General features: G+C 38.5%; 1 protein-coding gene across 2 annotated transcripts; it reads left to right on the top strand.

Moving 5' to 3' along the window:
• LOC104669287 (cytochrome c oxidase subunit 7A2, mitochondrial) lies at positions 1 to 6,956 on the top strand. Of its 2 annotated transcripts, none has more exons than XM_030929072.1 (4): positions 1 to 808; positions 1,110 to 1,402; positions 3,805 to 3,894; positions 6,759 to 6,956. In XM_030929072.1, exons 2-4 carry the CDS (start codon positions 1,238 to 1,240, stop codon positions 6,879 to 6,881), a joined length of 378 nt encoding a protein of 125 aa, XP_030784932.1. In that variant the 5' UTR covers positions 1 to 808; positions 1,110 to 1,237; the 3' UTR covers positions 6,882 to 6,956. The 2 variants fall into 2 exon arrangements, with proteins under 2 accessions (XP_030784932.1, XP_010370528.1); XM_010372226.1 differs by lacking the exon at positions 1 to 808 and adding an exon at positions 4,684 to 4,768 and having other exon boundaries at positions 1,112 to 1,402.
• The last annotated feature ends 16,958 nt before the right edge of the window (positions 6,957 to 23,914 follow it).

Here is a 23,914-nt window from a genome sequence, read left to right as displayed (position 1 = left end):
ATTCATGTATTAGTTAGTGAATACTCCCTTTAGCAGTGCTAGCGGATTGGTAAGAAATCCACATAATCTCTGAGCTTGAGAAATTTACAATCTAGAGTTGGCTAACTGGAGAAAACATAAGAGAGTGCATACAACTAACAAATTCAGGTTATGGACAATGTATTTAAACCCCCACGCCCTAGCTATTGGCACGTGGTAATTTTGTCCAGAGTTTTGGTTACATGCATAATCCAGAGGGGTGTAGAAAATCAGGTCCTTTCAGTCGCAATCTAAGGAAGACATGAATTGGGGTGTTTATAAGCCTTGGTGAGGAAGAGAATTTTAACTGGGACTGGTAACTTGGTGGGCCCACTGACATACAGTAGAGTGTGAAGAAGAAAACCCCAAGGATTACAAAGAATAGTTTTAATATTACTAATTTTTATCATTTGCTGAGCCTATGGGTTTCTTATTTGAAATGGCAATCAAATAATTTGTAAGAGTTTGTAGAAAGGTGGAAAGATTATTGTAATACAGGGTAGATATTTGCGTTTGTACACACTTGAGGGTAAGCACAAGAAATAAACACTTATAATGGGGATTACTTAAGCGAAATGGATGACACCGACAGCCTTTCTGTACAACAAATAATTGCTGTGCTTAACTCCAGTAATGAATGTAGTGCCCTGCTGGATCTGGGACAGCAAGACTTTTGAGTCCAGATGCGCCATCTCATTTCTTGTCCCCCAACGTTTCCTCAGAAGCGAGCGAGCCGCTTCCACAATATGGGGACACCGTGGAAGAGCTTCTTGCTTGGGGAGTTCTGCAGGTACAAGATAAAAATTGTTACCTCGACCTAGCTCTTACAGCATATTCTCAACACAAGGAACAGTAATGTCCCGCAGCAATTCCTTCGGTGGAAAAAACTATCCGTGTTTTGTATTTTATGAGGCCTCACAGCTGTATTTCGGCCAATCCAGTCTTTGTTCACTTTCTAGCGGCTTAAAGGTTGCCCAGTTTTACGCCTTCTCGCTCAAAACAGACACTAGCTTTCTTTGATAGCCTGGTCCCACACTGACTTCATCTAAGCTTATTACATTCGTCTCACAAATCGTTTGCTTTTTCCCCAGCCTTAGCTCCAGGGACCAGCCGACTGAACTTCCTCGAAAACCTCAGGAACGAGATCACGGGACTGAGACGGCCAGCCGGCTAGAGCGGATAGGGCCGCACTGCCGCTCTAGTTTATCTTTTGCTCTCTATGGTTAGGAGCGCAAGGGTCTCTTCGGCCCGGAAAGATTTACGTTCCCGAATGCTTACGCAAGTCTCGGAGGTAGTTCCGGTTCCGGCGTGGCCATTTTCGTTGCTGGTGTTAAGTTGTGGTGGTTGCTGGTCAGTAACAGCCAAGATGCTGCGGAATCTGCTGGTGAGGAGCTTCTCGTCTTGCATTCATGATGGGGGCGAGGGAGTGGAGAGAAGGCTGAGGCACCATGACAGAAAACCCTCACCTGGGAGGGGTGCAGAAGGCGGCTAATGAAGTCACCTTGATTTGTGTCCTTTTCCCCTGACCTTACTTTCTTCTCTTCAGTCTATTCCTCTCGCCCCAGGCCGTTTCTGGGTAGATGTAAGGAGTGTAGAGGCTGGAGAAGTGACCAGAGACTTGTGGGTTAGACCCGTCTTGGGTTCTTAGGCACCACCCCTAACCCTGTCTGTCACTGATGAGGTTAGTAGCTCCGATCTGAGTAAAAGCAAGGACCAGGTGGGGAATGTCTGACACTAAGCAGAAAGGTGTTCTTCTGGTACTGAAAGGCTTTAAATTTCAATGGTTTTGAGCTTTGCCAGCTTGAGAAGCAGCTTAAAAACCAAGCCATTCATTTTGGGTGGAACTTTAGGAATAGTCATGGCTGAAGTGCAGCGTTACTTCCGTCAGGCTATTGTGCATTGTCCTTCACCCCTCCACCGACTTTGAGCATGTGAAATATTTCCCCAAATTTTGAAAAAGAAAAAAATGCGACAATGATTATTTTATCTTTTAAATTATTTAATGAAGTTTTGCTTCATTAAAATCCTCAATGTAATTTTTTTAAAAAATCGAGAGCACATTTGTTTCATTATTTAATTCAACTGGATATTTAATGCAAGTCTCTTTAAAAGATGTGTACCCTATTTAAAATTTTTTAGGAAAAACGTAATGAAAGAAGCATTTTAATTGAGAAGGAATCATGCCAGTCTATTTGCTGTCAAGTAATAGGTTTTTTTTTTTTTTTTTTTTTTGAGGCATAGTCTCACTCTATTGCCCAGGCTGGAGTGCGGTGGCACGATCTTGGCTCACTGCAATTTCCATCTCCCAGGTTCGAGCGATTCTCCTGCCTCAGCCTCCCAACTAACTGGGATTACAGGCGCTTGCCACCAAGCCCGACTAATTTTTGTATTATTAATAGAGACAGGGTTTCACCAAATTGGCCAGGCTGGTCTCGAATCCTTGACCTCAAGTGATCCGCCCACCTCAGCCTCCCAAAGCGCTGGTATTTCAGGCATGAGCCACCGCGCCCGGCCCCCCCTTTTTTTTTTTTTTTTTTTGAGCGGAGTTTGTTCTTGTGGCCCAGGCTGGAGTGCAGTGGCGTAGTTTGGGCTCACTGCAACTTGCGCCTCCTGGGTTCAAGCCATTCTCCTGCCTCAGCCTCCTTAGTAGCTGGAATTACAGACGCACGCCCCCACGCCTGGCTCATTTTTGTATTTTTAATAGAGATGAGGTTTCACCATGTTGGCCAGCCGGGTCTCAAACTCCTTACCTCAGGTGATCTACCCACCTCGGACTCCCAAAGTGCTGGGATTACAGGCGTGAGCCACCGCGCCTGGCCAAGTAATAGATTTTTTCTTTTCTTTTTTTTTTTTTGAGATGGAGTTTCACTCCTTTTGCCCAGGCTGTAGTGCAGTGGGACGATCTTGGCTCACCGCAACCTCTGCCTCCTGGGTTGAAGCGATTCTCCTGCCTCAGCCTCCCGAGTAGCTGGGATTACAGGCATTTGTCACCGTGCCCGGCTAATTTTGTATTTTTGGTAGAGACAGGGTTTCTCCATGTTGCTCAGGCTGCTCTTGGACTCCAGATCTCAGGTGATCCGCCCGCCTAGTAATAGATTTTTTTTGTTTTTTGAAACGGAGTTTCGGTCTTGTTGCCCAAGCTGGAGTGCAATGGCCTGATCTCGGCTCACCACAACCTCCGCCTCTCAGGTTCAAGAGATTCTCCTGCCTCAGCCTCCCAAGTACCTGGGATTACAGGCATGTGCCACCACGCCCGGCTAATTTTGTATTTTTAGTAGAGACAGGGTTTCTAATGTTGATCAGGCTGGTCTTGAACTCCTGATCTCAGGTGATCCGCCCGCCCCTGCCTCCCAAAGTGCTGGGATTACAGGCGTGAGCCACCACGCCCAACAGATGTTTGATAATATGGTAGTATATTATGAAAATATTTCAGCTTAGTGTATTTTGTTTAAGCACTATTTTTGTAATATGTGTATGTCAATATGTTTGCATCAAAGATTATAAAATGTTACTGGTTCTGTTCAGGTAAAGATCATGATTTTATTTTTTGGTTAGAATCTGTATGAATTGCTTCTTGAGTATGTTGTTTGGAGACTGCAGAATGTAATTCGAAGGCCAGAGGATGGATGACAAATTGAAAAGCCTGGATGCTCTTCCATGACTTTGCTACTGACAAATCAGATATGCTTCAAGTCTCAATTTACTTTTTCTGTAATATGAAGGACTGAAAATGGTTTTGAAGGTTTCTTTAGGCTCTAAGTCTGTTTAATAATATTTTCATTTTAGGCTCTCCGTCAGATTGGACAGAGAACCATAAGCACTACTTCCCGCAGGCATTTTAAAAATAAAGTTCCAGAGAAACAAAAACTGTTCCAGGTACTGAAGTATTTTATAGGAGCTTGTTACTTGTAATAATTAGATTACCAAAAGGTAGAGTGAGGATAAACAAGTATGTGTATAAATTAGATCATATGACAATATAAACATTACAAAATAAGTCAAGGACATGTGCCATACTCCTAATAGTGGTTGTCTCTTGGGGAAAGACCTGGTGGAGCAGAGCAATTTACCTTTATAAGTAGTTTGATTATGAGTGATTTTTGTTTTATTATGGTTTCTAGCTTTTCCCAAATAAAACTTCAAGTGATTAAAAATACTTGTATCATATATACATAAAAATAAATACTTTACTGGACAGATGTACTAAATAGCTACTTTATGCTGGATTAGATGCTAGGGATATAATTTAGGGTTATAAACCAAAATCCCTTCCCCACTTTTTAGGGAAAAAAAGGTTCCTATGACTAAATCTAATGTGTGGCAATTATTGATTCTTTTATATTTCAGTTATATTAAAGTTGTTGAGATCAGTGTGTATGTTTTATAGCTTTAATGTTTATGTATTCTTTGGAAAGACCATCATTAATGGATCTCAAATTAACAGTAAAAGAAAAATGCTGACTTTTAGTAAGAGTTCTTATTTTAAAAGTAGTACGAGTAGAGACAGATTAAAGAAAATTGTAGGTCTTTTAAATTTTAATACTTAAAATGCTTTAATTATAGGGATTTAAGGAGCTATATCATTTTATATGCCTGTTCTTTTGAAACTTAGTTGGAAATGAGTGAGGCATCTATTATTGTCTTTTTTTTCTTTTTTTAATCTAGGAGGATGATGAAATTCCACTGTATCTAAAGGGTGGGATAGCTGATGTCCTCCTGTATAGAGCCACCATGGTTCTTACAATTGGTGGTAAGGCCTTTGGAATGTTTGAAGGTTTATAGAAAAGTAATAGTAATGATAACTGATAACTTTATTGCTTTTGCTATGCCAGTATTTTAATGCAGGCAGTCTGTCTCCAGAATTTGATATCTTACTATGTCTCATAATGATTCAAGAGGATGACTGATACATACTGTATAAGAGCATTTTGATGTCTTTTTTTGGAAACGGAGTTTTGCTCTTGTTACCCAGGCTGGATTGCAATGGTGTGATCTCAGCTCACTGCGACCTCTGCTTCCCAAGTTCAAGCGATTCTCCTGCCTCAGCCTCCCAAGTAGCTGGGATTACAGGCATGCACCACCCCGCCTGGCTAATTTTGTAGTTTTAGTAGAGATGGAGTTTCTCCATGTTGGTCAGGTTGGTCTGGAACTCGCGACCTTAGGTGATCTGCCCGCTATGGCCTCCCAAAGTGCTGGGATTACAGGCATGAGCCACTGCACCTGGCCTTAATAAAAAAATAACACCAATAAGATTTGATGATTATCTTGTGATAGAGTTGGCTTTCTGAGTACCATTGATGGTAGTGAAGGCTATAGTTCAGTCAAAAACATCCATTATATCCCACCTCTTATAGCAAGGGCCTTAAAACATTTTGACTGTGATGCAAAATAAAAGCACACTTTACATCTAAACTCTGTACAGATATATTTATGACAAAATTTGTATGGAACAATACTTTACTGGAAGGTAAAGAGAAGGGAATCTATATTTGAGTGATTATTTTGTACCCATCATATTCATAGGAATGCCACATACTTGGATTTCTGTAAATCTTGCATGAAGTCTATAATATGTCTTCATTTTAAAGATGAGGAAACTATGTTAATTACCTGTTTGGGAAACTCTGCTCTCACATCACAACAATCAACATGGAAGACCTCTGTTGCCAAATGTGTGGGGGTTTTTCCCTACACGCCATGTAATGGACACCAGCTAGGTGTCCTCCAATTCAGTTTCCACACTCTCTACTGTGAGATAGCATCAGATTCCACAGGTTGATGGCAGAAGACTGTCTCCTCCTTCCCACCAGTTACAAGTTTGGGTCTCTGGAACTTCTGACTGACTGACTTTAAGTTGGGGTTCCCACAATCCCCTCACTGGGGGAACACATTTACCAATTTATTATAAAAGGTATTATAGGCCGGGTGTGGTGGCTCACGCCTGTAATCCCAGCACTTTGGGAGGCTGAGGCTGGCAGATCACCTGAGGTCAGGAGTTCAAGACTAGCCAGGCCCACATGGTGAAGCCCTGTCTCTACTAAAAACACAAAAATGAGCCGGGTGTGGTGGCACACACTTGTAATCCCAGCTACTCGTGAAGCTGAGTCAGGAAGATTGCTTTAACCGGTAGGCGGAGGTTGCAGTGAGCTGAGATTGTGCCACTGCACTCTAGCCTGGGCAACAGAGGGAGACTGTCTCAAAAAAAAAAAAAAAAAAAGATAAAGTCCTAAATTCCTTTTGGCCAATGTGACCATTTCTTAGACATTCTGGTAAATAGTTTTTAAAATGAAATTCCAGTTATCAGCTATTTTTACATTACATTTGATTACTTTAAAATTATATCACTCTTCCTTTTTTTACATTCACTTTAGGGAAGGCTTGCATATTTTGAAGTCATTTTTTTCTTTGGAATTTGAATCATCCTTAATCATCCTTAGCATTTCTCAGGCAATCTTGGGTTAATATGGAAATAACGTTTGTTTATGTTCTTAATCTTATTTTTAAAAATTTTTGCATTTTATGTTGGCAAATATATTATTGTGCCATACTTTGTTAAAACTACATTAAATATATTTTACATATATTTATTTAAAATTTTGCCAACACCTATCAAAATACTTTTTTGTGTTCTAATTAAGGTAGTCTTAATGCAAACTTACAACTTTTAAACTGGAATATTAAATTTATACACTTAGATCTCAGAATTTCTGGTTAGGTTCTTTTTTGTTTTTTATTTTTAGGAACAGCATATGCCATGTATCAGCTGGCCGTGGCTGCATTTCCCAAGAAGCAGGAGTGACTTCAATCATCCCAGCAATCACTTGGTTCAGTTTCATTCCGCTCTCTATGGACCAGTAATCTGATAACCGAGCTCTTCTCTGGGGATCAATATTTATTGACTTGTAGTAAGTGCTGCCAATAAAGCAGTCTTTACCATGCTTTGTCTGATTTTATCATTTTTATGCCAATAATTTCAACTTTTGGTCAGCCTTGTAAATCTTAGGTAAGGATCAAAGAAATGATTCTTTTGCCACAAAACATATACAAAAATGTATAAAGCAACATTATTGTGATATTATTTTAGTGAAATTTTACTTTTAACAGCTCAAAATTAGAGTCTCAATTTCTGCCTCAACTTAACATTTGAATGCATATTGCTTTTTCCCCCTACCCACTCCAGTATATCTTGGAATATGCTAGAACCTGGGAGTAGTGGAAGCAGGTTATCTTTGGCTCCTGGGGTCTACATTTCTTTCTTTCTTTCTTTTTTCTCTCAGCTATGTGAGTGTATGCTTAAATACTGGATATATCCCACAGCTTAGAATTAGGCTTTAGTAGAATGATTTTGTAAAATATTTCAGTATTTGTTTTTTTCTACACTCAGAGTGGGTTCAGGTAGGTTTCTGTCATCAGGAACCAACCAAAGCAGGATAGTTACTGGGCTCCCCAGCTATCATACCATCTAATGGACCCAAAACTCTTATTTACCCTAAACAGTAGTTAAGTGCTTAATAAATGGTAGCCATTATTGGCTTCTCATAATAGGAATGGTTCAAAAAGGTCTACTTAGGGAACACAAAATGCAGATAGATACAGAGAATGTAAGAATCATAAAAAGAATTACAATGCTGCTCTAGGCAGTTTGCTTCAGGGTTTGCAGAACCCTTCCTGCTTTGAGAGAACTATGCATGAAGTTGGAAATTTCATAGACTTCAAGTTTGGGACTCCCTTTTCCTGGATCCTGGTGTGCATCCATGTGGAGAGTAGCATCTTGTGAACCACTTCAGGACTTTTCTTCTATATATATGGAGATTGGTGGCTCACGCCTGTAATCCCAGAACTCTGGGAGGTCGAGGCGGGTGGATCACGAGGTCAGGAGATCAGACCATCCTGGCTAACACGGTGAAACCCCGTCTCTACTAAAAATTAGCCAGGCACAGTGGCGGGCACCTGCAGTCCCAGCTAGTTAGGAGGCTGAGGCAGGAGAATGGCGTGAACCCGGGAAGCGGAGCTTGCAGTGAGCCGAGATTGCGCCCCTGCACTCCAACCTGGATGATACACTGAGACCGCGTTTCAAAAAAAAAGATACAGAGTGCCTACTGTGTACTACCGTTTACGGTTTTAGGTGCCTAGGAATCATTGGTGAACAAAGGCAGATTCCTCCTTTCATGGAGTTTATGTTGTAGAAAGGGGTGGTAGGAAAGACAGTTTAAAAATAAATTGCACTGTTGGTTAAAAGATAAATTCTATGGAAAAAGACCAAAGGGGAGAACTGACGTGGGTGTGAATGGTTGGTTGCAGTATTAAAGTTAGGGTAGGCTTCAACAGGAAGGTCAGATTATTTTGAGACATCCGAAAGTGAACTGGTCAGAAATAGTCATCCCTCTGTGTTAGAAATTGGTTCTGGGACCTCCCACGGATATGAAAATTTGTGAATGCCCAAGCCTTTTATATAAAATAGTGTAGTGTTTGCATATAACCTATGCACATCCTCCTGTATATTTTAAATATCCTAGGTTTGTTATAATACCTGATGCAGGATAAATGCTATGTAAATATACTGTATTGTTTTGGGGAGAAGGACCAATAAGAAAGTGTGTATGTGTTCAATACAGATTCAGCCATTTATTTTTTGCCAAATATTTTCAAGCTGTTGGTTGAATCCACAGATGGGGAACCCATGGATATGGTGGGCCAACTGTATATGGACAAAAGGCTCTCTAGGAAAAGGAAACAGCTTAGAGCAAATGTCCTAAGGTGCCTGGCATGTTCAAAGAACAGAAAGGCAAGAGTAGATACCCCTCAGTGGGAGAGGGAGAGGAAGTTAGTAGGGTGTGGGCCACATCAAGTAGGGCCTTGTAGGTTATTTTAAGGACTTTGGCTTTTGAGTGACATGGAGAGCCCTCATAGGATTTCTCAATGAAGAGTAGACTTACATGTTTTAAAGAGGACTAGCCTGGTTGTTGTGATAAAACAGACCATAGGGGGCAGTAGTAGAAACAGGCAGATCCTTTAAGATGCTTACTGCATCAACTTAGATGAGAGGTGATGAAGGCTAAGAGCAGCTGTTAGCCATGAAAATGATGGAAAGTGTTCAAATTATGAGCAGAGGAGGATCTTTATCATTCACTTAAACCTTACCTTTCCTCATCCATCCATCCCACAATTTCTTACTGAGTATGAGAGTCTACTTTGTATAAAGCACTGTTGTAGGCTCAGAGAATACAGCTGTGAAATAGATGAGCAAGCTCCTTCATGGGGCTTACATTCTAGTCGCTGGAGATAGAAAACAAATAATTCATAAGCCTGATACTGTCCTATAGTGGGAACTGCAGATCAACAGGGTAGTCTATTAGGAGGAATAGAGCAGTGGAAGCTAGAAAAGGGCTGAGTAAAGTTACATTTGAACTGAGGCCAGATGAAAAGAAGGAGCCAGCTAATAGTGAGAAGAAAAGCATTCCAAGGAATGGGAAAAGGAAATTGCTTTGCAGGGACGAATTGCAGAAAGAGGACAAGTGTTGTGGAGCATAGAGAGCTGGAGAAAGCAGCAGTTGTTCTCTCTTCCACAGTGACTAACACAACAAATGGTCATGCCACTACACACAGGGTCTAGATAGATTTGTTTTCTGGTTTCATAATATGCAACACGATCTCATAACCATAATATTGATTTAGCAAGAATCCCAAATATAAATTAATGTAGACAATCTATCTCAGGCAGTTATCGTTACTATTATTAGTAAGAACTGGAAGCTGAGAACATACAGAGATCAAATACACAATTACTAGAACTCAACTCAACTAGAACTAGAACTCAGACCTAGATATGTCTTATTCTGAAGCCTGTTGTTTATCTGTTTTGTACCATGTTACTTCCTAAATGCAGAAAAAAGAAAAAAAATACTTAGGATAATTTTACTTGTTGCTTTCCCCACAAACTTTATTCCTTTTGAATATTGTTATATTCGTGGTTATGTTTGATGAGTTAGCATCATAAGAATTGGCAATTTTTAAATTTTGCTCTTCTCTCAGACTCCTGTGAGTCTGGCTTTGTATCTACTCCAGTTGCCTATTTCTATTGAAATTATAGTTTTACAGCTGCTATTTACTATCTGAAAAGAAAACAAAAAGCAAAAAAAAAACCCCACCAGCTTCTACAAGTCAAGGATACATTGAAAGACTCATCTTATTAATGAGGAAAACCAATAAAAACCTAAGACATTTTCTACATTTTTATCTCAGTATAATATACTGGAGGGAAAAAAGGATTAAATGTTCACAATTACATTGCTTGGAAACTAGAAAACTGCCTACTGAAATAGTAATTGTAAGCCAGGCACAGTGGCACGTGCCTGTAATCCCAGCTACTTGGAAGCTGAGAAGGGAGAATGGCTCGAGCCCAGTAGTTGGAATCCAGCCTGGGCAACATAATGAGACTCTGTCTCTCAAGAAAAGAAAGAAACGTTAATTTTAAGGCATACAGGAAGTCAGTTAAAGGAAGGGAAATTCATAACATTAGATATTGCAGACTTAGTGCCAGAATATATGCATGTATGTATGTATGTAAATTTGGATTTGAGTGTTGATTTCTAATTATCAATGTTCCATTAGTATAATGTAAGATGGGCTATTTCTTGAATTCTGAAATTATGCCAGATGTTTATTGAGCTCTTGGAGGAGGCCATCATTTTCCCTCTGGGAGCTGCTAAAAATATTCTCTAGCATTGTTTTGGTGGCTAAAAGCTGGTATCCTTGTTTGGCCTTGTTTTTTCTCTTTCCAGTCCATTTTACCCCAGTGATTGCACTTAACTAGAACAGCCTATGACCATTAACATTTGGATGCTCTCCCTACAGTGCTTTTTCCTAAAATATTACCTGCTTTGGGAAGTCAGTATGCAGTGAACCATCTTGACTGTTTTGGTCACAAAGACGTATCTTTACAGTTGATCATTTCCCCATCTTAATTCTATCCTAATGATCGTTAAAATGATTTCAAAAAGTTTTCTTTCCACTTTAGTTGGACCATACAACAAAGGAACTGACCAGGAAGTCCCAGTCAAGGATGGAGCCTGGAGTCTCTTTTTTGTTCACCTCTGTCCATATTTATCAGAAAAAGTCTGGACGAAAAGCAACAGACAGAATCCCTTTACAGAATTGAAAGACAAAAGCAAACAAAACAAAGAGATGCATTTCTCAAGAAGTAATTTCAAACATGAGTTTATTTCTCAAGACTTGAAAGAGTCCCTATGTTCATTTCCCAAAGCTTTAGCAGCCTAACTTAAATCATAAAGTTTTGATAATTGGTTTCCAAATCAAGCCTTTTAGTTGGTAGAATTTATTTTTTTTTGTTTTAGGTGATTGTAAAGTAGGCTGAGAAAAAGAAGTGGAGTTATATAGAACATTTAATAAAGAACACCATGCATATATTGTTATTTTAAAAACTTTCTGATTATAAAACTCATTCATACATATAGTAGATACAAAAGAAAGAAGAATACTTCTGATAGTGTTCAGCTCTTTGTCCTGTATATAAACAACTGGAGCACAGGAGTATTTTAGGACTCTCTCAATCTCTTGTCGTGGCTCATCCTTTGAAATTCCCTTGTTGAGCATGGCAGAAATGTATCCAATGATGACATGCTTCCCTGCTTAACCACCTATATTAGATGGTTTGGGCTGCTATAACAGTATACCACAGACCAGATGGTGCTAACAGTAGAAATTTAGTTTCTCACAGTTCTTGACCCTTAGGAGTCAAGGTGCCGGCTCATTTGGTTCCTAGTGAGGGCTCTCTTTCTGGCTTGCAGATAGGGTGACCTTCTCACATGGCCTTTCCTTGTGATGTGTGGAGAGTGAACAAGCTGTGGGGTATCTTCCTTTCTTTGTAAGGACACCAATACTATCATGCTTATGACCTCATTTAACATTTATTACCTCCCTATACGTGCTATCTCCAAATATGGTCACATTGGGAGTTAGGGATTCAACATGTGAATTTCAGTGGGACACACCTGACAGAAAATAAGGGCGGTTTTTTATTCCAAGTTCAAAAATTTCAAGGAAGGGCTCTGACTGTCTGGGATCTACCAAATGAAGGGTAACATTGTTGGTGGTTTGTTTAGGGCTCACTTCTTGTCAATTGGTGGCTTTTATTTAAGGAGCTAATGCTCTGAAGATTTTCTTACAGATTAAACCTCTTTTTATTTTTTATTTATTTTTTAATTTTCTTGAGACAGAGTCTTGTTCTGTTGTACAGGCTGGAGTACAGTGGCACAATCTCGACTCATGGCAACCTTTGCCTCCCAAGTTCAAGCAATTCTGCCTCAGCCTCCCAAGTAGCTGAGATTACAGGCCACCACACCTGGCTAATTTTTGTATTTTTAGTAGAGATGGGGGTTTCACCATTTTGGCCAGGCTGGTCTCGAATTCCTGACCTCAGGCAATCCACCCTCCTCGGCCTCCCAAAGTGCTGAAATTACAGGCATGAGCCACCATGCCCAGCCCATTTCTTGATTTTTTGCTGGGGCACTATTGAGGGTAGGAGAAAATATGATTATAGAAATTCAGAAGATTTAGGCAGTAATATATAAGATGGACCAGAGTGGAGATAAAATGGATAATGAGGAGGCTATTACAATAAACTAAGCAAGATTTCAGACTATTGAGCAAAGTGAGTTGTCAGCTTGGATGAAAGTAAGGGTGGCAGGATGTGCTAGTAAGGGTATTAAAGGTAACCTAATGTCTTATAAGTTATGTTTTGTGTGAGACGCAGAATAACTGCCACAAAGAAAGCAAAATGAATAGAAAATTAATAGGAAAATAGGTTAATTTGTAAAGAGGATAGGCTACATTATTCTTAGATTTCTGCCTTCTATAACCAGAGGAAAACAGGAAAGAAGATAGTAGAGATGATCCAGGGATTGCAGTTATAATTTACAGTTGCAGCATTTTCCTTATAAAGGAACACAACCTCCAAGACACTTGAATGTAAGAATATGGGAATGGTAGAACTGAAAAGGCACTGTTCAGGAGACATGAGGCAGTTAATTCTGTGTGATGCTGAAGCCACACCAGCTTGGGAGTCAGCCGAGGTTACATCTACACTAGTTCCTAAATAACCATTATTCTGAGCCCCCACCTGTCCATTCAGGAACACTGCTACCCTTTAAGGTTAATTTTTTTTTGAGTCATTGACACATCACATGCCCAGGAACATGATTTTCAATATCCCTGCCCACCTCTTCTTGTCCACTCCAGGAGAAAAAGTCAACCCATCCAGGTGCTGCTGCTCTGCCCAAAGCTGTCTTCACATGCTCCCAAAGCTACCCTTCCTTGGATCCTGGGCCAGAGCTGGTTTGTATGGAGAAATGTGTAGTTTTCCTTCATATATTCAGTCAACAAATATTGAAAAGTCTACTCTGAACCTGGCAAGGTTCTAGGCCCTGGAATGTACACCCATGAACTAGACAGAAAGTGTCCCTGCTCTTCAGGAGTTACATACTGAGCCAGGCTTCCTCAGCAAGGCCCTGAAGCAGCAATTCTGGAGACCACAGTACAGCCAGTTCTCCCTATCTGCAGGTTCAGCATCCACGGATTCAAACAATCCCTGTTTTAAAATGCAGTATTTGAGGAATGAGGAACCCGAGGATATGACGCCTGCTTTTCGTAGCCGTGGGTTCCACAGGGCCAACTACAGGACTTGAGCATCTGCAGATTTTGGTATCCCTGAGGGTCCTGGAACCAATCCTCTGCAGATACTGAAAGACAGCTGTATTGCAAAGTTTCCGGTAAAGATGACTGTTTCAGCTTTGGGCTTTTATTAGCCCCTCTCTAATAAAACTCGCATGTGCCACAGAAAGAAGAAAGCATTTTTAGGCACACAATGCCTCAACACATACTTAGAGAACAATCCACATTTTTCTTTTGTTAGTCGAACAAAAGTATTCAAAGATATGCCTGTCGCATTGACAAACTTTCACGGGATTCTAGAGCCTCAGCTTTTGCCTGGGAACAGGGAAACTGGCTTTTTCATGAAAGTAACGAAAGGTCTATTTTTTCTTTTTATATCTTGTTTTTCAGGGATTACTGCTTGTTTTCTAGTGCATCTTATGATAAAAGGCTGCGCCCTGTAACATGATACTTTTATGGTAGGACAATTTTCTGACTGAGGACAACAGTTCTAAGAGAAACAAGAGTTTCATTTGAAATGGCTCAACTCAAAACTAATGTTCACAAATCAATTCAGATTTGATAGTGATTTGTTGATGGAGTGAAAGTTCCCACCCCACTTTCTCTTACCGGCTGGGGAGTTGGGCTGTATTGTAAAGGAGCCACGGCGCCACTAGGGGGAAGTATTGGATAGGGAGGAAAAGAAAACTTAACATTCCTTCTGTTACCGTGAATTACATAGTATTTCAGTAAATCTAAATTTAAAATATCAAGCTCTTGCCAGTCAGAAGTCATTTGCTTCTCTGAACTCCGATAACACTGCTTACACATACAAGTAATAGTAAACATGCTTTGCATTCATTATTTCTCCCATTCAATTTTAAGTTCCTTGAAGTATAAGGGCTGTCTTATAATTCCTTAGTCTACTACATAATATCTGTTGAAGACATGAATATTTTATGAGAATCCTCTGAATACATACTGAGTTCTTAATGTTTGGAAATACTTTTATAATAATGCAATTTTTGAATATTTTTAAATTGACAAGTAAAAACTGCATCTATTTATGGTGTACAACATGATGTTTTATTATATAACTCCCACTAAGTGTATATATATATAAATATATATAAATATGTCTATTTATATTTATATATACCTTGTGATGTATAAATATAAATAAATATATATTTTATTTATGTAGAAATTTAAATTTAAATATATATAAGTATTTATATATAAATTTAAATTTAAGTATAATATACAAATATTTATATATTATATATAAATATGTATTATCTATAAATATATATTTTATTTTTTATATATATTTATATATTTATAGATAAATACGTAAAGTTATCTATAAATAAAATATATTTATAGATAAATAAATACATATTTATATATTTTTATATAAAATAATATACATTTATATAAAATATATATATTTATATTTATGTACCACAAGGTATATATAAATATAAATATATTTATTTGTATTTATATACCACAAGGTATATATAAATATAAATATGTAAATTTATTTATTTATATATATTTATATACCACAAAGTATATATAAATATATATTATATATATACACACTCAAACACACACACACACACCCCTTGTGGAAGGGCTAAATAAAACTACATAACATGTGTTGCCTCATATACTTATTTTTCAATTGGTCCTAAGTGAGAACACTTAAAATCTGCTCTCTTAGTAATTTTCAAGTATACAATATATTATTGTTAACTATAGTCACTATGATGTACAATAGATACCTTGAACTTATTGCTGTCTAATTGAAATTTTGTGTCCTTTGACCAACATCGACCTGCTCTCCTAAACCCCAGCTTTTGTTAGCCACCATTTTACTCTCTGCTCCTATGAGTGACTTTTTAACACTCCACATAAAAGTGAGATCGTGTGGTATTTTTCTTTCTGTGCCCATCTTATTTCACTTAATATAATGTCCTCCAGATTCACCCATGTTGTCGCAAATGACAGAATTTCCTTCTTTTCAAAGGCTAATTAGTGTTCCATTATGTGTACGTGTCACATTTTCTTTTTCCATTCATCTGTTGATGGACACTTAGGTTGATTCCATATCTTGGCAATTGTGAATAATGCTACAATGCACATGTAGATATCTCTTTGGCTGATTGACTTTGTTTCCTCTGGATATATACCTAATAGTGGGATTGCTGGATCATACAGTAGTTCTATTTTTAATTTTTTGAGGAAACTTCCTGTTGATTTCCATGATGGCTGTACTAATTTACATTCCCATCAATAACGTGTAGGGGTTTTCTTTTTCTCCATATTCTCATCTAGAGTAGTTATTTTTCATCTTTTTTACAATAGTCATTCTAGCAGGTATGAGATGATATCTCACTGTGGTCTTAATTTGCGTTTCCCTAATGATTAGTGATTTGAACTTTTTGTTTTCGTTTTTGAGACAGGCTCTCACTCTGTTGCTCAGGCTAGAGTGCAATGGCATGATCTTGGCTCACTGCAACCTCTGCCTCCTGGGCTCAAGCCATCCTCCCATCTTGGCCTCCCTAGTAACTGGGAATATAGGCACATGCCACCATGTCTGGCTAATTTTTGTATGTTTTGTAGAGATGGGATTTCACCATGTTGTCTAGGCTAGTCTTGTACTCCTGGGCTCAAGTGATCCACCTGCTTCGGCCTCTCAAAATGCTGGGATTATAGGTGTGAGCCACTGTGCCCAGCCAAGTCTTCTTTTGAGAAATATTTATTCAGGTCCTTTGCCCATTTTATTTTTTGAGTGTTACATAACTATTAGAAAGTTTGACAAGTTAATCAGATAAACAAATTGATAGCATTCATGGCACATAAACAAAACATACACATTATTTTCAAATACCGGAGAAAAGTGTATAGAAGGACAACTTTTAGGTTGAAAATGACATTAACTTCGTGAAAGTAGAAAGCCAACAGGTCACATTTTAAAAACACTGTGAAATGACCATAGAAATATCAATGAAAGTGAAATCAACAAGTAATATTTTGCCACATACAAATTTTATTTAAGATCAATATAAATATTGGATGAATTAACAAGTTCAAACTAAGAATATTGTACAAAATCAAGGAAGTATTTAAGGAGAATTCTTGTGACTGGAATCAAAGGACTTGAATTCATCTAACTACCTCTACCAGTACTAGTAAGTTTAAGAGTGTTACAGAAAAACATAAATTCTGGCCTTTTCCACTGCTATTCACCAAAGTGGAAGTTAATATTTCAGAAATGTGTTCAAAATGTAAAAATGCTTTCCCTTATTAATAGAATGATTACATTCTGAAAATAATTGTACCATATATTATATTGGAGGAGGTGGTGGTGTCTGAAATTAATAAAAAATTCCAGGATTTGCTGTTGTAGGATAGAAATTATCTAAGTGAAATATTTCACTAATGTGTCGTTGGCCCATTTTTAAATTGTGTTATTTTTCTTTAATTGAGTTGTTTGAATTCCTTATTATATTTTGGATATTAACTTGTCAGATGTATGGCTTGCAAATATATTCTCCCATAACATGTGTTTTCTCTTCACTCTATTGATTGTTTGTTTCCCTTTCTGGGCAGATGCTTCTTAGTTTGATGTAATCCCATTTGTCTAGTTTTTTTTTTATTGCCTGTGCTTTTGGGGTCATATTCAAAAAATCTTTACCCAGACCAATTATCATGGAACCCCTTATGCTTTCTTCTAGTAGTTTTATAGTTTCAGCTCTTAATGTGTAAGTTTTTAATACATTTTGAGTTGATTTTCGTATGTGGTATGAGATGAAGGTTTAATTTTATTCTTGTGCAGGTGGATAAACAGTTGTCCTTTCCACAATATGTGTTCGTGGCATCTTTGTTGAAGATCAACTGATTGTAAATGCATGGATTTACTTCTGGGCTCTCTATTCTGTTCTGTTGATCTATGTGGCTGTTTTTATGCTAGCACCATGCTGTTTTGATTATATTAGCTTTGTAGTAGATTTTAAAATCAGGTAGTGTTGATGCCTCCAGCTTTGTTCTTTTTGCTCAAGATTGCTTTGGCTGTTGGCGATCTTTTGTGGTTCCATATGAATTTTAGGATTATTTTTTATATCTCTGCAGAAAATGTCATTGGAATTCTGATAGGGATTACATTGAATGTATAGATTGCTTTTGGTAGTATAAACATGTTTAAAATACTAATTCTTCTAATCCATGAGCATGAGCTATCTTTCCATTACTTTGTATCTTCTTCAATTTCTTTCATCAATGTTTTATAGTCTTCAGTGTACAGATCTTTCACCTTCTTGGTTTAATTTATTCTGAATTATTTTATTACTATTATTTTTAGCTATTCTAACTGGGTTTGTTTTACTGATTTCTTTTTTGCATAGTTCATTGTGAGTGTACAGAAATGCGATTCATTTTTATATGTTGATTTAGTTGCCTGCAACTTTCCTGAATTAGTTTATTAGTTCTAATAGTCTTTTTTTCGTGAAATCTTTAGGGTTTTCTAAGTATAAGATCATGTATGGCTGGGCATGGTGACTCACGCCTGTAAGCTCAGCACTTTGGGAAGCTGAGGTGGGTGAATTACCTGAGGTCAGGAGTTTGAGACCAGCCTGGCCAACATGGTGAAACCCCTTCTCTACTAAAAATATAAAAGTTAGCCGGGCGTGGTGGCAGGTGCCTATAATCCCAGCTGCTGAGGCATGAGAATCACTTGAACCCGGGGGGTGCAGGTTGCAGTGAGCCAAGATCGTGCCAATTTAGCCTAGGAAAAGAGCGAAACTCCATCTCAAAAAAAAAAAAAAAAAAAAAAAAGAAAGAATCATGTAACCAGTACTATGTTGAATAAAAGTGGTGAGAGTTGGTATCCTTGTCTTGTTCCTGATCTTATAAAAAACGATTTCAACTTTTCACCATTAAGTACGTTAGCTATGTGGTTTCCAAAACAAATATTTGTAACATCAAGATTAAAAATAGAAATCCCAACGGCCGGGCGCGGTGGCTCAAGCCTGTAATCCCAGCACTTTGGGAGGCCGAGACGGGCGGATCACGAGGTCAGGAGATCGAGACCATCCTGGCTAACACGGTGAAACCCCGTCTCTACTAAAAACTACAAAAAACTAGCCGGGCGAGGTAGCGGCGCCTGTAGTCCCAGCTACCTGGGAAGCTGAGGCAGGAGAATGGCGTGAACCCGGGAGGCGGAGCTTGCAGTGAGCTGAGATCCGGCCACTGCACTCCAGCCTGGGTGACAGAGCGAGACTCCGTCTCAAAAAAAAAAAAAAAAAAAAAAAAATCCTAAAGCTAGTAAGACAGACTTATAAACTTTAGAGGAAAAATCTAAACTTAGTCACAGAATTAGACAGAAACTCAATGTTGTGATGACAAAATGCAGAATAAGTATAGATTTTACTTATATTTTGTAGCTAGTAAGTATAACTTCTCAGGTCTATTGTATTGAAACAAGGTAGCTATAAATTTTGTGCTTTGCATTCTCAAAAGTACAACTTCCTGTTTCTCTCAACATTCCTGCTTAAAACAAAACAAACCAAATGGACAAACAAAATAATGTTAACAGAACTTAAGGCTAAATCAAAGATACTCAGGATTTGAATGATTTGTTTACACATAGTGTATTATATGTCTTTGATTAAACTACATTGAAGTCCTTTTCTTTCCTTCTTCTGATATGTGTACAATATGTTTCATTTTCTTTCTAAATGGTTAAGCCATCCCTAAGAATTTTTCTTTAATTTTTCTCTGTGAAATTGTCTTGAGGAATACTCGTATCTCTAGGCTCTCAGTCCAATCTTTCATTCAAGAAAAAAATCAGTGTGCTTAACTGATACTAAGCAGAGAGACATTCACGAACAAATGAGATAAGATTGCAGATGCTCACTGTGTTTTGTTTGCTGTTTTTTGTCTTTTGTTTTGTTTTGAGATAGGTTCTCGCTCTGTTACCCACGTTGGAGTGTAGTGGTGCAATCACGGCTCACGGTAGCCCCAACCTCCCAGGTCAAGCATTCCTCCCACTTTAGCCTCCTAAGTAGCTGGAACTACTATTTATATTTAATTCGTATTTATATTTAAGTAATTTTAAATTTTATTTTATGTAGAGACGAGATCTTTCTTTTTTTTTTTTTTGTTTTTGTTTTTGAGACAGAGTCTCACACTGTCGCCTGCTGCAACCTCTGCCTCCTGGGTTCAAACGATTCTCCTTGCCTTAATCTCCCAAGTAGCTGGGGTTACCAGCACCTGCCACCATGTCCAGCTAATTTTTTTTTTTTTTTTTGTATTTTTAGTAGAGACGGGACTTCACTATGTTGGCCAGGCTGGGTTCACACTCTTGACCTCGTGATCTGCCTGCCTTGGCCTCCCAAAGTGCTGGGATTATAGGTGTAAGCCACTGTGCCCGGCTGAGATGAGGTCTTTCTGTGTTGCCCAAGCTGGTCATTGTTTTTACTAGGTAGACAAAGCAGTATAAAACCAATCCTTCACCTTCAGAGGGGCAGGAGTATAGGTGGGCTCAGGATGGCCTGCCAAGGAAAAAAATTCCTCCTGCACTGGCCTTCCTGCTTTTTGCTTTTCTGCTCATGTCCTTTCAAGGGATGGATAAACCTGTAGCCAGATAGTCTTGGGCCTTATTGGTGTAGGACAACCTTCCACATTGCTATTTGGATATTTTTGTGCTTTACTTCTCCTTTGGAGACCAAAAAGTATGAGAGAAAATAAGACCTATAACTTTACTAGTTGGAAACACTGGTTTTGAAAGTCTTTGTCTTAGTAGCGTTGATTTTGGCTTTATTGAAATAACTAGGGATGAACTAGACGTCCTGGTCTCTTTTCACGAAGACCATGATCTCTGTCTGCAAACAGTCCATCGCTGGAGATCTGTGAAGTGAACGTGAAAATTATCCACAGGGAGAACGCTGAGAGATGAGGGACTGGAAGTCCAGGTGGCCATAGAAAGCAAGTTCAGTGGAGTCACAGGTGAATTAAGAGGTGATTCAGCTAAATAGTTAACAGTGGGGGCAATCTCTAAGGAGTATGTGGCGGTATTAAAATGTCGACTAATTCTTTGAAACTTCTCTTATCAAGAGGTGGAGTTTATGTTCCCTTCTCTTGAACCTGGGTGGTTTTGTAGCTGTCATGATGAACAAATGTAGCAAAAGTGATGCTGTGTGACTTCCGAGGCTAGGTCAGACAAGGGCAGGCAGCTTCTGACAGTTTTTCATGGGACACCTGTTAAGGGATCCTCAGTCAACATGTGAAAAGTCCACCTGCCCTGAAGTCAGCATGTGGAAAGACCTCCTAGACAGAAAGAGGCAAGTTCAAGGAGCCCTAGCTGTTCTAGCCTGCAGCTATTGGGCTCTTTCCAGCCTGGGTGAAGTGCCAGGTGTGTGAGTGAAGAAGCCTTCAAGATGACCCCAGCCCCAGTCACTGCCTGACTGCAACTGCATAGAGACCCCATGTGAGAACTGGCTAGCAGAGTCCATTCAGCCAAGATCAATGAGAAAGATAAATGATTAACTGCTTTAAGCTATGTTTGGGACTGACTTTTTATGGAGCAAAAGATCACTGGAACAAGGCATGAAAACACTGCAGAATACACTGAAAGCATGATGCTGATAATCTGAGGTTCTCTCATGAAAGTTCTGGTGAAATGTAAATTGAGTGCATTCCAGCGGAAGTGGATGGTGCCCTTGTGAGGAAATTAGTTAAAAAGCACTTCTCTACAGCATGTGTTGATCTTGTCTACGTGCGTGAAAAGCAACGGAATAAATTTCATTTGTCTTGACCAGAAGTGGCGTAGGAGAGAACGGTGCCATGAAATGTAAGGGGCGGTCTTTGGGAAGTTTTCCTTCTTGATATTAAAAAACAAAACACAACAAAAGATTTGAGAAGATAAAGGCTTCCTTTCCAGTCTCTGGGTGCACCTGTGTGAGAGGGGGACGCCTGACATCCACCTTTTAACCAGAAGGTGACAGAAACCAATGCCTGACATGACAGAGGGGAGAAATGGGAAACCACTGGATCCATCTTCATTGTCCTTCAGAATTAACCAGTTTGGATCTGCTGCCACTGGGCCTGTTGTTATCTAATAAACGTCCTTATTGTTTAAATCCCTGTTAGTAAAATCTTCTATGATTTGTAGTCCAAAATGCAGTGGATACACTCGATATAATGCTGTTTCTAAGGAACGAGTGATTTTTAAAATTTAATTTTCTTAATTTTAAATCTGTCAGTGCATTTTCCATGAATTTATCTGATTCACAAAAAACAGCTCAAGAGAGAAGTAGCCCTTAATTCAAAGCAGGGACAAATTTGCTGGGTTTTTTGTTTGTTTTGCCCTCTCAGGACACTGACTCTACTTTAGCAAGGAGATGTTAATTAGTAAATGAATTGGCTTTGGTTTCTTCTGTTGTTGCAAATTTTCTTGTGCAGAAAATGATTCAGCGTCCAAAAGCGAAGTATGAAACGCCATAGTGGACAGTTATGTTTTGATTATAAAAGCTATCAGAGGTTGAAACAAGGTCTTCCCTTGTCTAAGTTTAATATTCTGTGGTGGCCAGCTGTTAGGGGCTGAATTGTATCCCTCCAAAATTCATATGTAGAAAATCCTAACTCCCAGTACCTCAGAATGTGACTATTTTGAGACAGGACCTTAAAGAAGTAATTATGTTAAAATGTAATCATTAGGTCATTAGGCCCTACTCCAATATGACTGGTGTTTTATTAACAAGAGAAAATTAGGACACAGAGACAGCAGACATGTGCACTTGCAGAGGGATGGCCATATGAGGGCGAGTGAGAAAGGAGCCATCTGCAAGCCAAGGAGAGAGGCACCAGAAGAAACCAAACATACTGACACCTCGCCGTTGGGCTTCGAGTCTCCAGAATTATGAGAAAGTAAATTTCTGTTGTTTCTGGCGGTTTTGTTATGGCAGCCCTTGAAAACTAACACATGAGGTATATGACATTTTAAGCTACATCCCATGAGGGGATGAGAAAACTGTAACTTGAGACATTTCCAGATAAGTTAAAATGCTGTTATATCCAGTGCCATTTTTTTTTTGAAAGAGTATACCGTTTTAAAACATTTATTCAGCATACAATGCTGGTGGATAATTAATTGCACTCCATCAGCGTTATGTGCTGGATAAATGTTTGAAGATTATAGTGGCATTACATTATTGTGCTGCCAAACTTGCCCACAGTTCTCAATGTAATCTTGGAAAGAATAAGGGCTTTGGAAAAGTGGAGATTGTGGCGAGAGAAGGATTTTTCACAGAAGGAGATCTTGGGGCCCTTCTTGTGTGATAATGGGATCTGCATGAAGGAGATAGAATACAATTTGAGAGTCATTGATTTTTGAATGTTCATAACTGTGAGACAAAGACGTTGGAAACACTGTTAACACTTGAACCTTATTAGTGGATAAGGGAACACCTGAAAGATTTTAGTTTTGCCCAGAGTTCCCTAAACAGTAACTAGTTTCCTAAAGAGTATTATTCACAATCTGTTGGATCAACTATTTTTAAGGTTGTTTGGAGGCAAATTTGTTCCCTTTGTGTAATAATTCATGAGTTGATACGTCTTTTGGCCTCATTCTAAATTCAGTTCTCAAAACAGTTTGTCCCTAAGTAAACTGCAATGCTGTTTTCTATTTAATTTCCTAAAAAAAGAAAACCCACTGGAAATATCCTTGTTAGTGTTTATTTATTATTACGTTTCAGTTAATGGAAATATGTAGTTATTCATCTTTTACTGGGAATCATTTTGATACTATGGAAATTACCCAGAATACTTTCTAATAAAATAAAAAGAATAGATCAACAATCTTATCTAGGTTTTCTCAGGTCTGCCTTACAATATTAGCTATCAGGAAATATCTACCAAAATAGAACACTAGTATCTACAACACAATGGTATTTCTTAAACTGTATTTCACATTAAAAGCTATACAGAAAGCAGATTATTTTTAGTGTTTTCTTGCTCAGTTTTCAGTGACATTCTTGGAAATAAGATTGATTTTATAAAAGAAAGCCAGTTGCCTTTGACATACTGATGTGTGAATTTGAAATGGCTGCCATTGAAAACTGGAAAAGGCCCGTGTAATTTTGTTACTAAGAATGCAGGCAATTTGTTAGAAAACTTGCCTGATTAAAATAAATTGATTAAAGATTAGACAAATAAGCATATA

This window comes from Rhinopithecus roxellana, chromosome 4 (genome assembly GCF_007565055.1).
Source record: "Rhinopithecus roxellana isolate Shanxi Qingling chromosome 4, ASM756505v1, whole genome shotgun sequence".
NCBI classification, from domain to species: domain Eukaryota; kingdom Metazoa; phylum Chordata; class Mammalia; order Primates; family Cercopithecidae; genus Rhinopithecus; species Rhinopithecus roxellana.
The sequence above is the reverse complement of the archived record's forward strand: the minus strand, read 5'-3'. Positions and strand labels throughout refer to the sequence as shown.